This window comes from Eulemur rufifrons, chromosome 7 (genome assembly GCF_041146395.1).
Source record: "Eulemur rufifrons isolate Redbay chromosome 7, OSU_ERuf_1, whole genome shotgun sequence".
NCBI lineage: Eukaryota > Metazoa > Chordata > Mammalia > Primates > Lemuridae > Eulemur > Eulemur rufifrons.
The window spans coordinates 286,362,568-286,378,308 of record NC_090989.1 but is presented as its reverse complement, the minus strand read 5'-3'; the positions used below and the strand labels follow the sequence as shown (position 1 = coordinate 286,378,308).

The window sequence follows — 15,741 nt, the reverse complement described above, 5'->3', positions numbered from 1 at the left end:
AATAAAGATGTGCCTTGTATACTCCAGGGCGACCACTAAAAATATTTTTAAAAGGTATAAATAATAAAGCCAATATTGGGATAAACTGGAATCATACAAAATTTCAATCCAAAAGAAAGCATAAAATGAAGAAAAAAGGAGTAACAGACGGCATAAATAAAAAACTATTAGGAAGTTACATTGTAATCCCGCTGTATTAATAATTACGTTACATGAAGATGATCTAAACACACCAACCTAAAGAACAGAAACTGTCACACAATCACGCATCGGTTAACAGGGTATGCCCTGAGAACTACACCATTGGGCGACTTCGCTGTTGTGAGAACATCAGAGTCCGGGAACCTACGTGGCCCAGCCTGCACGTGAGTTTCACGCTGCCTGTTTCTCCTGGACTACACACCCACACGGCCTGGGGCTACACCGCACACTGCAGGTGACTGTAACACAACGGGAAGTGTCTGGGTGTCTACACACATCCAAACCGAAAAGGTACCATATTCCCACAGTGGAGGTTGAGCATCCCACACCTGAACATCTGAGACACTGTGGTCCAAAGCATTTCGAGTAAAGGACATTGGACATACATGACGGTCTCAAGGACACTGTCACACACGGGGCCCCTCAGTGACAGAAGCGCCGTTGGGCAGCTCGTGACTGCATTACACCAAGGAGCAAATGCAAGGAGACGCTGTCTGCAAGAGACTCGCTTTAAATTTACAGATAGGTTAAAAGTAAAAGGCTGGAAAAAGACGTACCGTCCAAAATTACTCCAAAGAAAGCTGAGCAGCATGTTACCATCAGACAGAGCAGACTTCAGAGTAAGCGGTTTGAACGGGGACAGGGACACTGCACGGAGACAACGGGGGTCGCTCAGCAGAGTGTACACACGACTCACAACAGAGCTACAAAACACATTCGGCAAAAACTGACAGATCTGAAAGGTCAGTAAACACCCCCAGTGCCGCTGGACACTTCAACACTCCTCCCTCGGCAGCAGACACAACAAACGCACAGACAAGGGTCCGGGACCTGAACACCTGGGTCCTGACGGTGCCGGTGGCCACAGAACCGTGCGCATTTGTCGTGACGTACAGAACTGTACACAAACAGGGTGTATTCACTGTGTGAGAATTATGCCCCATAAGCCTGGCTGAAAACAAACAGAAAGGAGGAGGTCTCCTTCTGGCCAAGTGGAACAGGTCGAGCGCCACAGAGACACACCTTTTGGGAAGACCGCGGTGGCCTCAGCACCTCCTGGAATCCCACACAAAGCAGAGGATCGACTGGACAGCAAAACCAAACTCACAGACAACATCTGTAACAAAACCACGCCGTCAGCCAGTGGGCAGAGACAGACCCTCCCGCCATGAGACGAGGACGTGCGCGTCGGGGCGGGCAAAGAGGAGCACTGAGGGGGGCACGTCGCACCCGCGAGCGCCGGCCGGGGGGCAGAGCAGGGCAGCCGGGGGGGCGAGACCTGGAGGGGGTGGTGCAGTCCGGCCCCCAGGAGCTCTCAGAGCTGACCTGCTGGGGTCCCACCAGCACAGGAAAAGCTGGTGGGGACAGAAAAGGGACGGCAGAGGCAAAGGGAGCAGGCCCGTCGGCGCTGGGGGGACTGTCGAGAGAGCTCAGCCTGGTCCAACAGCTCTCAGGACCTCTGGTGTGAGGGTCTTATAACTCTTAAAAATTATTGAGGGTCCCAAAGAGGTTTTGTTTAAGTAGGTTATTGTATTGATATTTATCATATTTGAGATTAAAATACAGAAAATTTAAAAATATTCATTTAAAAACAGCAATAAACTGGGCTGGAAGCAGTGGCTCACGTCTGTAATCCCAGCACTCTGGGAGGCTGAGGTGCAAGGATCGCTTGAGGCCAGGAGTTTAAGACCAGCCTGGCAATATAGCAAGACCCTGTCTCTACGAAAAATAGCAAAACAATTAGCCAGGCGTGGTGGTGTGCGCTCTTTATCCCAGGACTGTGGGAGGCCCAGGCAGGAAGGTCAATTGAACCCAGGAGTTGGAGGCTGCAGTGAGCTATGATTGCACCACTGCACTCCAGCCTGGGCAACAGAGCAAGACTCCGTCTCTAAAAACAAAAAACAAAATAAAACAAGGTAAAAACAGCAATAAACCTATCACATGTTAACAAAAAAGAACATATTTTAATGCAAATCTATTTTTCAAAACACAAAAATGTTAATGAGTAGCACTGTTTTATAATAGTTGCAGAATTCTTTAATGTCCAGTTTAATACAGCTGATTCTCGTATCTCCTTCTTCACTCAGAGCAGATAATCACGGATATTCTTGTTTGAAACTACACCAAAACTCAACAAGTGGTAGTTTCTTAAAGATTTGTGGCAATACAGAATCTCAAAAGCATTATCAACAAACTTGTAGTACAATTGCCTTAAAATCCATTGATCTTTCCTGCACTTTGAATGGGTCTTTTACCCTTGCTTGGTTTTGCGACACTGCGGAAATTAGCAGCTCACTGAGCTATGCGGATCTTCCCAGCGTACAAAACTACAAACCCCACTACACGCTCTGTGAAAGCAGGACTGCAAAAAGGAACACAGCTTCTCAGCATCATCCCAAAGACAGTCTGGTCTTCCGGACCCCACGACAGAGTTCAGCACGAAGGCGTCCTGTGGGCCCAAGACACGGCAGTAACGGGGACACAAATACGTCTAAACACACAAGCTCACAGTGATGTTTACAAGAGAGAATTGCTCAATCTCAGAACTGCTCAATCTCTGTCATCTCAGAAGATGACAGAGACCCAATTCCGTATCGTAAAGACAGATAAGCACAGGGAGAGAATCCAACACTGAACCCGTCTTTCCACTGTGAGATGTACTACTGGGCATTAAAACGGGAGCCGAGACCTGTCTCTTTATAAAACCTTTCCAACCAATACATGAACCGTAAATGACAGGATGAGACCATTCTGAGACTTCCAGTGAGTAACAGCGGCTGACGTCAGGAAAAGAGGGACAACAGGCCCCTGTGGCCCCGAGAGTCTTGCACAGGGGAGAGCGAGGGGACTGAGCCTGCGCGGCCTCTGCACCCAGCGGCAGCTCTGCAGGGAGCACGGAGCTCCGCTGAGCTGGGACCGCAGGGTGGAGGCCACACCGCCCAGGGGCTGGGAGCCTTGAGGGGCCGAGTGGCTCGGGAGCCAGCACCGAGCACGGCAGGCGGCAGGCGAGGAGGAAACCCATGGGTGGGAACAGGGCAGAGAAGAAGGGCGAAGTTCTACTTCTGGACCTCAGTGGTGGTCACCAGAGTTCACCTCAGGTGATTCGTTAGGCCCAACATTTGTTTTATATGATGTTCTGGATCTATGTTTAATTTTTAAGAAAAAATTTTACAACACATTCAATATGGAAAAGACCGTGAGTGTCTGGGAACGCCAAAGGCAGACGGGGAGGTGGAGAGGACACAGAGGGGTAAAGCCGAGGCCCTGGACACCACTGGGGGTTGAGGGAGCACCAGCTCGCTCCTCTGAAAGGAGAGATCAGTAGCTATTTACTCTGCCGTCGTGAAAAGACCTATTTCTGAAGCACCAAAGAGCGCTAGCAGGTGGGGCTGCTAGGGAATGTCCTCCTCTACCAAAGAATTCTAGCTGGTGGCTGCAGGAGGAACGACAGAACTGCAAAGTCACCATTTTGCAACTTGTGATGAAAACTGGATTCAGGAGGTGCTCACGGGCAAAGGCAGGTGAGGGAGGGAGGGGCGGCCGCTGCAAACTCCCGGATTCATCTCGGCACCACCCCTACCTCCCGGAGCCCCCCCAGAGCAGCCTGCCACAACCGAACCATAAAATAAAAACCTTAAGTGGCTGAACCTACCCAAGGCTTCAGATCTAACCTCCAGGCTGCAGGAACTAGGGAAACGACTTACATAACACAGCAAGAAAGCCGCCAGCTAAACCCAGGACCTGCCGTCCAGCTTCAGCGGGAAGAAGGGGAGGCAGAGGGATGTTCTGGGTCAAAGGAGACACGAGAGACTAAAGACACTGCAACAAGCTTAACGAGAGGAACCCGCTTGGATCCAATTAGAGAAAAAAAGGAAGAGGCATTTCTTTTGACGGACATTGAACTATGGACTAGGCACTATGTAATAACAGGAAAGTATTGTTCTTTTTGTTACATGTGAAAATGCACTGCTGTTATGTGAGAAAATGTTCTTTCTTAACGGAAATACACACTGAGATACGTGGTGGTAAAACGGAGTTTAACCCAGTAGCTCAAGCCCAGGACAGGACAGGAGGCTGAGAGAAAGCACCGGGGGCCCCAAAGGCTGCGTTCTGCTTTTTCATTATAAAACGTTCTTTTAAAAAAGTAAAGGATTCTGTGGCGAGGTCGAGCGTGACAGAGTATGTGGCAGGTGACATGCATGTGTCAGAGGGGGGACCCGCTGGCCACACGTGCTGGGTGGGAACCGCCGAGACAGGGTCGTCCAGCCAGGCTGGGGTGGGCGGAGCGACGCTGGCGTCCGAGTCAGAGTGGGTGCCGCACACCTGAACTAGGGACATTGCGTTCACGTGGAAATAAACTTCTGAACTGAGACACGGCCTCGAGTCCCTCATGCCACGCTGGGGGAGAAACGAGGAAGCCCGTGGTCCCCCAAGGCTGGGCCCTGGACCCGCAGCATCAGTAGAAAAGCCAAATTCCAGCCAGGCGAGATCTACTGGCCGGGAACCGGGAACCGGACACCGGGGTGGGGGCTGTGGGCAAACCGCGCAGTCGGACCCCAGGGCAGCCCCTCCCAGCACGGCCCCTCCCAGCGCGGCCCGCGCTCCCGGACCTCCAGCCCTGCCTGTGCTGCTGGGAGACAGGACTCTGGACACCGGCTCGCCCTCTCTGCCCTCCCCTGCACGGCTGCCACGAAGACCAGAGCAGCCACGTGGGCGGAGTCTCGGCACAGGGCCCGGCGCACGGGGAGCGCCGTGTGAGCTGTTGCTGCTGTCAGTGCTTCACTGATTCCTAAAACTTACAGGTGAGACTCAACAACTGTGCTGATGAGGATGGCTCCACTGACCAAAAAGACGAGATCTCCCAGGAATGGTGGCCAGACACCTGCGTCGGGACGCGGACAGAACTCAGAGCACCTGTGCTGACCTCGTCCCCAGCACACACAAAGCTCCTGTGGCCGCGAGTGCGACGTCTCTCCCGGCCTCACGCCGACAAGCCTCTGCTCAGCCCCTCCCCACGGCCAGCCATGGCCCAGTGGCTCGAGGGCTAAAAGAAATCTTGTCAAAAAGAACTGGAGAGACTCTCAGAAATCGTGGAGTCCCTCTGTGCTCTGCCTGTTCCTCCTGTCCTGTTCCAGAGGGAGCGCGTGGCGGGGCGGCCACGGCACGGGGCGCAGGCTCCCCTCGGCACAACTCTCCCGTCTCTACCTAGTCACCTCCCACCCCAGAGCGGAGCAGGACCACCTTTACAAAAGCATGATCATAAAGGAAACAAACAGGCCACTTGCATTCAAACACAGCCTGCACACCGTCTTCCTTCTGAACACGCCTCGGCCCTGCGCTTGGCTTCGTCACCTGCAGTTACCTCACTGGCATTTGCGCGGCCGGCTCCGGGCACAGGCTGCCCAGCGTCCCTGGCTGCGCGGCCCACGGCGGGGGGCGGGGGTGTCTGCGGCTCCCCGGGGCAGGGCTAATTTCTTGTGTAAGTGAAAACGAACGGCTTACTTCACGGTCCACGCTCTCGGTAGCCATGCACTGGTTGTTGGCCAGGGTGCTGATCTCTCGGCTCCTCGGCGTTTCCATGCGGCAGCTGCAGAGGGGCACTTCCTGGAGGCCGTCCGTCTCCAGCGCGTCCGGACCGTTGGCCAGCCCTACCGTTACACAGACACACGTCAGCACAAGCAATCCTCACCTCGAAAGAGCTGTCCAGAAAGTGATCACTCATAGTCTGGACAGCGATCTCGTGTGCAAGGAAATAAACGCAGCACGGATGATTACACGGGCACAAATGGCACCGCACGGCGGGAAGCGTCCGGGGCGCACCGAACACCCGGCACGGCTGAGGGCACGGCACGGCCGCCTGCGTGTCTCCAGCCAACACGCCGCCCGCCGGGGCACCAGAGGTGCGTGGTAATCTGTGTTCTCGACCCAGGGCCTAGGCTCAAAAGACAGAGGCCGCACCTTCAGCAGCAGCTGCTAAATCTTTTGGTTTCCACACAAAAAAGCATTCACTACACACTGAGACCTTGTTTTCCTCACTGGGTTTGAGAGTTGCAGCCATCAAAAACTGTTTTCGATTGGCAAGGCTTTCAGAGTGGCTTATTTGTTACCTAGAGTATCACTCACCTACTTACGACGACAGTCCAAAGAGCCCATTTATTAGGCTGAGAGAAGAGTTGGGGAAAATTAAACAAAAAAATAAACTAGAGGATAATCAGGGCTGAAGAAGTTACTGGCAGTGACAGCAGGAATCACCCCCAGGGCACTTAGGGGGGCGCTGGGAGCAGGGCTGATGCCAGGCGGGCAGGCGCTGGCCACCAGGGAGACCCCTGGACCCAACTAGCGGCCGCCGCTCCCACGGGAAGCCAGGCGGCGCTTCACGCTCTCCCTTGTGAAACAAAGGAGAAACACAAGGTGAACAAGTGCTTCAAACACTCACTGTTGACCTCCCTCCATTAAAAATAATTAACTTGTGTTTCCACATCTAAAAAATACACTGTTAAAGTAAATCAAAAGGAAGACAAAGCCCAAAGAACCCCAAGCAGACACGGCCAGGCAAGCCAAGGAGGCTGCCCTGACCTTGCTTGACTTGGAAACGTGAATAAAACTGGGGGCTGTTTCTTGCAAACGTTGGTATTAGAGAAACATGAAACTTACACTCAACCAGTGGGAAGCAGCCACCCGACACACGCCAGGGAGGGTCCAGCAGGACGGACAAGGCAGCCGTGCGACCCTGGCCAAGCTCCCGTCTGCTCTGCTTTACCTCCACGTCGCCCGGGGACAGCCGCCCCCGGTGCTCCCCTGGTGGAGCTCCCAAACCACTTCTGCTGTGGGGCTGCCTCGTTCACAAACTGCTGTTTGTGCCTCAGTTTACCTCTGAACAACACCCATGCTGAGTCAGTCACTCTGCTCATCTCTAGCCTGTCTGGAACCTGACACTAGTCACAGCCAGGAGGGAACCTGGGTCCGTGCAAAGGGCCAGTAACACATTAATGGATACATGAGTCGTATTTAACTCACACCAGTTTTGACCCCAGGGCCTTGCGAAGCACATGTAACTCACACGTCCCTCCCCTGGGAGCTGAATGAACTATTTCTCAAGTTGCATATAACTCATGCACAGAAAACGATAAAAAATAACAAATTTTTCATTAAATTAGAAAGGGTCGTTTTGTTTTCGAAGCTTTTATTCTGTTTTCATAATAAAACACTGTGGCCCCAAGGAAAAAAATCTGTTTTTCCTAGCGTGGCCGTCGCTGCGACACACAGGTGGATGGCACAGCCGCGGTCCCCGCAGGGAGGAGGCTGACGACCTCACCACGGCGGCGACGCTCTCCCGCCGCCTGGCCCGCACCCGGAAGGTCAGGAGAGTGAGGAGGCAAAATTCAAGTCAGGACTGTTACAAGGTGAGAACTGGGAGGGCCTGAGACATCCTGCTTAGCGATGCAATGTTGAAAATGAGGAAACAGACAGGAACTGCATGAAGCAGCTGTCGGGGCGGCATCCTCAGCAGGCTGAGGTGACGCGGGCGAGACCAGGCTCTGACACCCAGGCAACGCCGTCCCCTTGGCCTGGGCTGTGTCCCCACAGTGGGGAGTCTGCAGGGACAGCCAAGGGGAGGAGCCCAGGGACTCTCCTGCCGCCCACACAGCCACGGCCGCTGCCCCACCCACCCGGCCTCCCGTCCCTCGGCCTGGGCTGGGCGAGCGGGGGCAGGGGCAGCGAGGAGGGACGAGGCAGGTGTCCCATCTCCGTGCAGAGACTCTCCTGAGTCCGAGGCTCAGCCTGGACCCTCCTGGGCCACCACCAGGGCCGTCCCCAGCCCGCTGGCCACGCACACCTGTCCTGTCTGAGGCTCGCTGCCTCGGGCCCCAGGAAGCCCGGCCCCCCGCCCTGCCGCCCAGCTCCAGGTGCCTGGGCCTCGAGCACGGAGAGCAACGCTGCTGCTCCTGCCCTGTCGGCTCCGCGCGTCAGTCAGTGCTGACCAGGCACAGAGGAGACCTCTGGGAGACCCTCCGCAGAGACTTCTCAGCAGAAACACTCACAGGCCGCAGGGCCTCTGTGCCACCTCACGCTCCCGTCACTCGGCAAGCCCAAGGTCACCAGAGCAGACGAGTGGATTTGGTAAAACGAAGTACTATTTCCTGTTCACAACCAAACCTATAACTTCCTGATACCTCCAAATCTAAAAGCAAGTTTAGAAAACTTATATGCACAGTGTTACACTTAACCAAGAAAGCAGGCGTGGCAACTTTGCCAAGGACTTCGCCACACTCAAGAGCTGGGTGTTTCTGCTCCATTTGGTGGTGCAAGAAGGAAAACAATCATTGTTTCTCTGATGGACAAGCCTGGCGTTTGTGTCTTAAGCTAAAGATACGATTTCTTAAATTACACAGGTGCATCAAACCTCGCCTAGTGTTCAAAGCCCTAAAAAGCTGCCTGTTTGTCATTTTAAAAATGATCCATTAAACCCAGTGTTCACCCACAACCCCCCAATGCAAGATCCACGTGGAACGTCAACACCACGGGATCCCAAATGCTCCCGTATTACGCTTCAGATACATCTTCCAACGATCAAACAGATATTGGTTGCCTGCCATTCATACAAGCGTTTTTTTGGGTAGATGTTTGTTTTTACTGTTACTTGTCTAAAACATTCTGGGTAATACAATAAAACATGAAAAAAAGATACAATGATTATAAATGAATGAATGAAAAGATAAAGTACAGTTATTTGCAAATGATAAGATGACATTCCTCAAAAACCCAAAGAACTGCGGAAAATCCTTTAGAATAGAGGTTCTCAAATTTATCTACTCATTGACATCCACATGGGGAAGGTCAGAAACCCTAGCTGCCTGCGCCTCAAGCCAGAGGCTATGAGTTAGTTGTTCTCGGGTGTGTTCTAGATTTTGGAATTTGTAAAGATCCCTAAAAGTGATTCTAAAGTGCAGACAAGTTTGGTAGCAATTGCTTTATAATTAATAAGTGAGCTCAGTAAATTGGCTGTATCCAAGGCAAAGGTACAAAAATAAATGTTTCCTATTGAAATATGCATTTAGAAAATATAACAGAAAGAAATATCATTTATAATAGTGACAAACATAAGATACTCAAGAATGGTCTTAGCAAGAAAAGTGGGGTTCTTGTGAAAGCAAATTATGACATTGTAGTAGCGGCTGTGAGAGGAGCCTTAAATAAATGGAGAGATGCAGTGTGTTTATAAACACAATGCAGTTCCAAACATCCCAGGAGGATGGGGGGAGGTGTTAAGTGAAAGTCTAAGAAAATTACTTCAAATTTGGATAAAAGAGGTTTTTTAAAAAAAAAAAAACAACAACCCAAACCAACACAAACATTTTGAAAAATAAGAACGGAGAGTATTTGCCTCACTAGGTGCTGAAGCAGATTTGTAAATGTTGTAATTCTGGTCCACGAATGAGGAAATCAATGGAGCAGAGTAAAGGGTTGAGAAAGAGCTCCTACGCCAAGGACCACGCGACAGACCAGCGAGGAAGGCAGGGATTCGGTGCGTGGCACCATGGTACCAGCTTTTCAGCGGCTCAGGAGGAACAGGGGACAGAGAAAAGGGCGAGTGAGCGTTAACCACGGGCACAGGCACTTCCTCGGGAGCCACCGCTGCGCCCGTGACCTACAGGCACGGGGACAGCGCAGCAGCTGAATCTCATCCCTCGCGGACTGTGCCCGAGAACTGTCAGCTCAACACTACCCAGAAGACATTTTCAACCAAGCAGGGCCACACTGGAGACCAGTAGGCACAGTCCCCAAAATCCTGTCCCCGTGCACACCCGAGACATGGCCAGGCAGAGGAGCGCCTCCTCCCCAGGGCCCCTGCGGAGAGGCGAGCGGGCCCGCGCAGGAGAGCGAGGGGAGACGACCAGCACGCTGCGCCTGCCTGGGGTGCGTCCCACTCCCCCCGGGGGCTTCCAGGACTTCTGCTTCCTGCTTGACCGCTGCGAGGCACAGCACACGCGCTCTGTACCACGCCTACGCGGTCACCTGTAAGTGACATGTGTGCCCACATTTCCCACTAGCATCCACCAGGGGGTGTCCTGCTAGCGGACAGAGAACCAAGATGGTGCCCGGCCACGGGCACAACACGGGGTTCACCTTCAGCTCCCGAGGACAGGATCCCTTTGACGCGCAGATCCAGGGAGTCCAGAGAAACTTCCACATACCCTGTGCTGCCTCCTGGCGCCGTGGGCTCTGTGCTTCCCGAAGACGACTTATAGGCCTCAGAACCTAGATGCAAAATGCACAGACTGTGAAACACTGCGCTAGAGCCACCTGCCCAGAGACGGCAGCCGAGCCCCCAGACACGGGCTGGCTCCAAGCCGTCTGCACAGACAGACGGAAACCCACTGTCACTCAGGACGTCCCAGCCCCAGTCAGCCGTCCTGTGGCTCATTGCTGCCCCTACGTGGTAGTCAGGGGACAGGGGGCTGTCAAGAAAATCAACACATCTTTCTCTGCAAACATGCAGCCACATGAAAGCCAATCAGATGATCGAGCAAGTGGATAAAAATGTGGCAGATGTGTATTCTGTGAATTACTTTAAAATAACAGAAAATTCTCATTTGAAGATCTGAAGGACTGGCGGACATAAAGTGGCTACAGAGACAGCCCCAAGGGCGCCGTGTCCCTGGGAGACAGTGTCGGCTGGCAAGTGCCCAGCGATCCCCAGGGACACGGCGGTTCAGCACAGGCGCCCCTCCCTGGAGGGCAGGAAAGTCGGAGTGTGCCAGGGAGCGGGAGGCTGACGGGGCAGCGGGCTCCCGGGTTCAGCAGCGCGGGAAGGAGGAAGTTCAACCACTTCCGTGGCCTCCTCCGCCCTCGAGGACACAAGTGGCGGTGGCAGCGGCCCAGCCCTCACGCACGTCCCAGGAGGGCCAGGAAAAGCAGCCCAAGGCTGGGTGACTGTAAGGGCATTCACGGAGCCCAGGAGTGGTCACTTAACAACAGGTGACCTCTAACCCCAGCGCAGGCAGACGACGGCCCTCACGGCCACGCTGCCACACGCGTCACCAACATTCCAGTGACCGGAAAGAAGTGAGCCGCTAGCACAGAGAGGTGGGTTATCCCTGGTCTTTAACTCGTGCCAGATGCTGCACCTGGATCTTGACGGACAGGAAGAATCAACCATCTTTCAGAAATCATTATATTGTATCAATATGAAGAACACGAGTGCTCTGTACAATTTTAAACTTAAAGAATAAAGAAATAAAAAATAAAATTCATAAAGAAATAAAATCCAGACTCCCATGTAAATATTTGAAAGCATGCATGTTACACATTACAGCCGGGGTGACAAAGGCAAAATCTCTACCCCAAAACAACTTTTAGACCCGGATCTGCAAACCCTCTTGTTGGCCAACAGCAAAACCACATCAAGTTCTGACGTCAGCGGACAAAGCTGAGGAAAAGAGAAACGGGACTGAAGGAACAGACGCAAGTTCCAGGGAGGCACCAGCTCACCCGCAACCCGGAGCCCCTGCGACTGGGCACAGCTGCCTCTCGGGGGTCGAGAGGATGAGCCAAGATGACTGAAAAAGAGAACAAAGTGCTGCAGCTCCCTGACACTGGTGTGAGGACAAACAACGGAACAGACTACAAAGTCCAGAAACAGCCCCAGACACCGACTGTCTGCAAAGGTCCCAGGGTGATTCACAGGGAAAGAAAAGCCAGTTCACCCAGTGGAACAGGAACAAGCGCAGGTCTACACCTGCACCCCAGTGAGCTGGCCACACCCTACACATGGGAATGTGGGTGCAAAGCGGGCCAGACACCTGCCTGCAAGCACTGAAACCGTGAAAGCTCACGAAGAAAACATGGGACAAAAGCTCTGTGCCTGGGTTAGTCAAAGACTTCTTAGAGCAGAGAAGTATGAACCATAAAAGAAAACAATTCACAAATTAGACTTTAATAAAACATTTTACACTTTTGCTCTTCTAAACATACCATTAAGAAAATCAAAAGGCAGGCCTCAGACTAAGTACAAATACATGTAAAACACTCACCTGATAAAAGACTTGTAACCACAGTATTTTAAAAGGTCCTACAACTTAATGAGAACAACCTGATTTACAAAGTGAGCAAAAGAGATGAACAGAAGCGTCCCAAGAGCAGGCAGGCGGGGCTGAGAGGCGCCGTCTCCCTGCTGGTGAGGTGCACACAGGCTGCACACAGGCTGCACACGCCGCAGAACCTCCGAAACCAAGGACTGACCCGCACGGGGGTGGACAAGGACACGGGAGAACTGCAACTCTCCTGTGTGGAGGGGGCATCGTCTCCCAGGGCCAGCGCTCTCGGAAACAGTTTGGCAGCTTCCTACAGACCTGAACGTGCCCCTGCCCTCCGCTCTTCCGCTCCCAAGTACCCACCCGAGACACAGGAAAGCACCCGCTCGGCTGAGCCTGGCACAGTGTTCGCAGCAGCTTTGTTACTAGCGGCCTGAGACGAGAAATTAACCGCGTGTCAACAGGCGACCGGATACACAAACCGTGCTGCGGCCACTCAGAACACGGCCGCGAGGACAGGAAGAAACCAGCCACACACAACATGCGATGGCGCTGAAACTACCTGAGTGGTCCCAACAGCCACAGGGAACAGAACACACTGAGCGGCTCCGCGACTCTGAAGGACTAGGAAGCGCTAACCAACCAGCAAAATCGGAGCAGCTCAGGGGCTGCCTGGGGGCAGGAAGGGGCAGTTGAGGGGGGCAGGGTGACCATCTGCGTGGACACTCCCCAGGGACACTGCCCCTGAGGGGAGGGGCCTGGGGCGACAAAGTGCTCACGGTATTGATCGTGGGGATGGTTTCATGGCTATAAATATGTTAAAACTCATCAAACTGGGGACTCTGTTTATGTGCGTTTTATGACAGGCCAACTGTACCTCAATTAAGGTGTAAAACAAATGACCCCTGGCACCCTAACCTGCCGCAGCCTCCCTGGGTTTGAGTAATTCACAGAATTACCCCTGAACAGGGGACTCTGACCAAAGGCCGAGGCCGCCACGTGGACCAAGATGCAGGCCGCTCAGGACCCCGAGGGCAGCTACCGGGGCCACAGAGCCCCTCCCCCGCCCCCTGGGAAACGTCGGCATAGGCCCGCGGTGCCTGGTCACCCCGTGAGGGTCAGCATGACAACGCGGCCACCGCCAACCAGGTGTGCCAGGAGGAAACCACCTCAATCACCCGAGGGCCACGAAGAAAGCCCTTGGGAACATTTTTTTTAACCGTGGAGGCTTCTTTTCAAATGAAATCCCCTGAGAGCCGCCACCCCCCAGGCTGGGCCCGGCCGGGCCACGCGGCGCTCACCCAGTGCGCTGCCGGGCTTCTTCCTGCTTCTCCGCCTCCTTTTCCGAGCGGGCTTGACCCAGGGGCTGTCGGCCTTGCCTTTCCTCTTGAGAAACTTCTTCTTGATGCTGGATTCGGAGCTCTGGAGAACCAAAGGCAGGAGCATGAACAGCAGAGCACAGGCAGCTCTTGAAAACAAACATACTACAAGTTTTGTTTTTCTGCAAAATAAAATACTTGCTATATCTTGATTCTTCAACTAAAAGGTTAATTTTACTTTTAGACACTTTTTTGGATCACATTCTTAAAGATATCCATGCTGTTCCCTGAACATCTCCCCAAGCTCAGTCCTTTAGACGCGAAAAAGCCAAGAAAATTAAAATGGTATTTATAAATCTTATTTGAGTTTGGCACAAAAGAGAAGAATAGATTGGAAAGTTCTATTCAGAAACTAGATGAATAAGCTCAGGAAGAGAATCCACGTTTAATCACACGCATCCACTCGTCCTGCGCACAGAAAGGAACAATCAGTGCCTCCACTGATGCAGAATCTATACCCACACTCATTATCTACGCACAGAACAAGGAAAGAGGCGATTATTAATTCATAACATTTCAAGTTTTTTGAAGTATCTGTTTCTAAAATCTAGATGCGGAAAGGAGCCAGGCGTGGTGGCGCCTGTGGTCCCAGCACTCGGGAGGCTGAGGCAGGAGGATGCTTGAGCCCAGGAGTTGGAGGCTGCAGCGAGCTGGGATCACATTGCTGCACTGCAGCCTGGGTGACAGAGCGAGACCCTGCCTCCAAAAATAAACAAACAAACAAACAAACAAATAAAAAACAAGGAAAACAGACACAGATGCAGAAAGGGCGCTGAGTGCCAGGCTCACAGGTGCGGCGGGCACGCCCAGACCTTCCGCACGGGCGGACACCCGGGCGCTGGAGTGAGGAGGCCTCGCAATTCCTTCCTGCCGCGGCCACACAGGCACAAAGGCAAGTACGGCTGCTGCACCGACAACGGAGCAGGGCCCCTGCCCGCCGCCCACACGAGCCCTGGTGTCGGAGCTCTGTGTCACGGACAGCCCTGCTCCAGCTGTGCTCCCCACACAGCAAAACTGCCAGAAGGAACAGCGCGGCACCCAAAGTTTACTGCTGCTTGAATCCAACTGCCCTCCACCGTGCCACAGGAATGACCCTTTGTCACCAAGCCCCTTCTGTGTCCTCCTCTCATTCCCCCACTCGACCTCGGACTGCTTCCTCCCTCCTCGGGGTGTTTCTCAGGCCCCCCCCAGCCCCCTGAGCGCCCTCCCAGCATCCCAGAGACCTCAGTGTCACAGGCCGCTGGTTCTCCGTTCAGCCCTCGCCAGCGGGCAGCTCCTCAGCCTCGCCTGGCCTCACCCCGCTCCCCACTTCCACGCTGCTCCCCCACTTCCCGCAGACCTGGGTGGACGACTCAGATCTGGACCCTCCACTGGGATCAGCAGACTTCAGCGTCTCTCCCCACCCCCCGTCCTGTCCCTCCCCGCTGTGTGGCGGCGGACCCACCGCGGTCCTGTCTGCTCTACCCAGAACACCTGAGGGCCGGCCTCCCTCCCTCTCACCTCAGCCACCACAGCAGAATCCAGGCACTGCCCGTGTGGCCACCCCGCGGCCACCCCACTCGCGCCGGCAACCAGCAAGTGGGGCCACACTCTGCCCCCCGAGAGCCTCCGCGCCCCGGTCTACCCTCCCAGCTCCCAGTCGGGCAGCCCTGCACCTGGCCCTCCCTCACGTGACTCTGCCAGGCAGGGACCACAGCGCCGCTCACCAAGTCAGACTCGTCACCGCCTTCCTCTTCCTCCCCAGTGTCGGCAGACTCTGGCTCCTCCTCAGACTCCCCGTCCACCTGATCGGCCGCGCAGTCCAGAGGCGGAAAACCAAACAGAAAATAAAAACTAATGAGATTCCCTGGTGGCAGATGATTGGACCCAAAACAGATTTTTAAAAACACTGCAGCAGTGCACGCTGGGGACGCACACGAGAGGGACCCGCCCGTCCAAGGGCCGGACCGGGCGGCTGCGGGAGGGACCGTGTGCCGCCCAGGCGGAGAGTCAGGGACGGCCTGAGCTGCTGCTGCTGCTGCCCCGAGAGACCCCGTCCCGGACAGGCGTGCGCCTGCGCCGTGTGCTCGCGGGGACAGGACGGCGGCCGCCCCGGCGTGCGCTCAAGCAGGGCGCCCTGGCGGGTC

General features: G+C 54.1%; 1 protein-coding gene across 4 annotated transcripts in view; it reads right to left on the bottom strand.

The window, feature by feature from the left end:
• The window catches only part of EHMT1 (euchromatic histone lysine methyltransferase 1), a 171,039-nt gene that overhangs the window by 46,548 nt on the left and 108,750 nt on the right, over positions 1-15,741 (bottom strand). For all 4 annotated transcript variants that reach the window (XM_069477202.1, XM_069477201.1, XM_069477203.1 and 1 more), the window contains 4 exons: positions 15,322-15,399; positions 13,538-13,658; positions 10,330-10,461; positions 5,704-5,849 (listed from right to left, as the gene is read on the bottom strand). In XM_069477202.1, the coding sequence (XP_069333303.1) occupies positions 5,704-5,849; positions 10,330-10,461; positions 13,538-13,658; positions 15,322-15,399 (477 nt within the window). The remainder of the gene's footprint in view (positions 1-5,703; positions 5,850-10,329; positions 10,462-13,537; positions 13,659-15,321; positions 15,400-15,741) is intronic.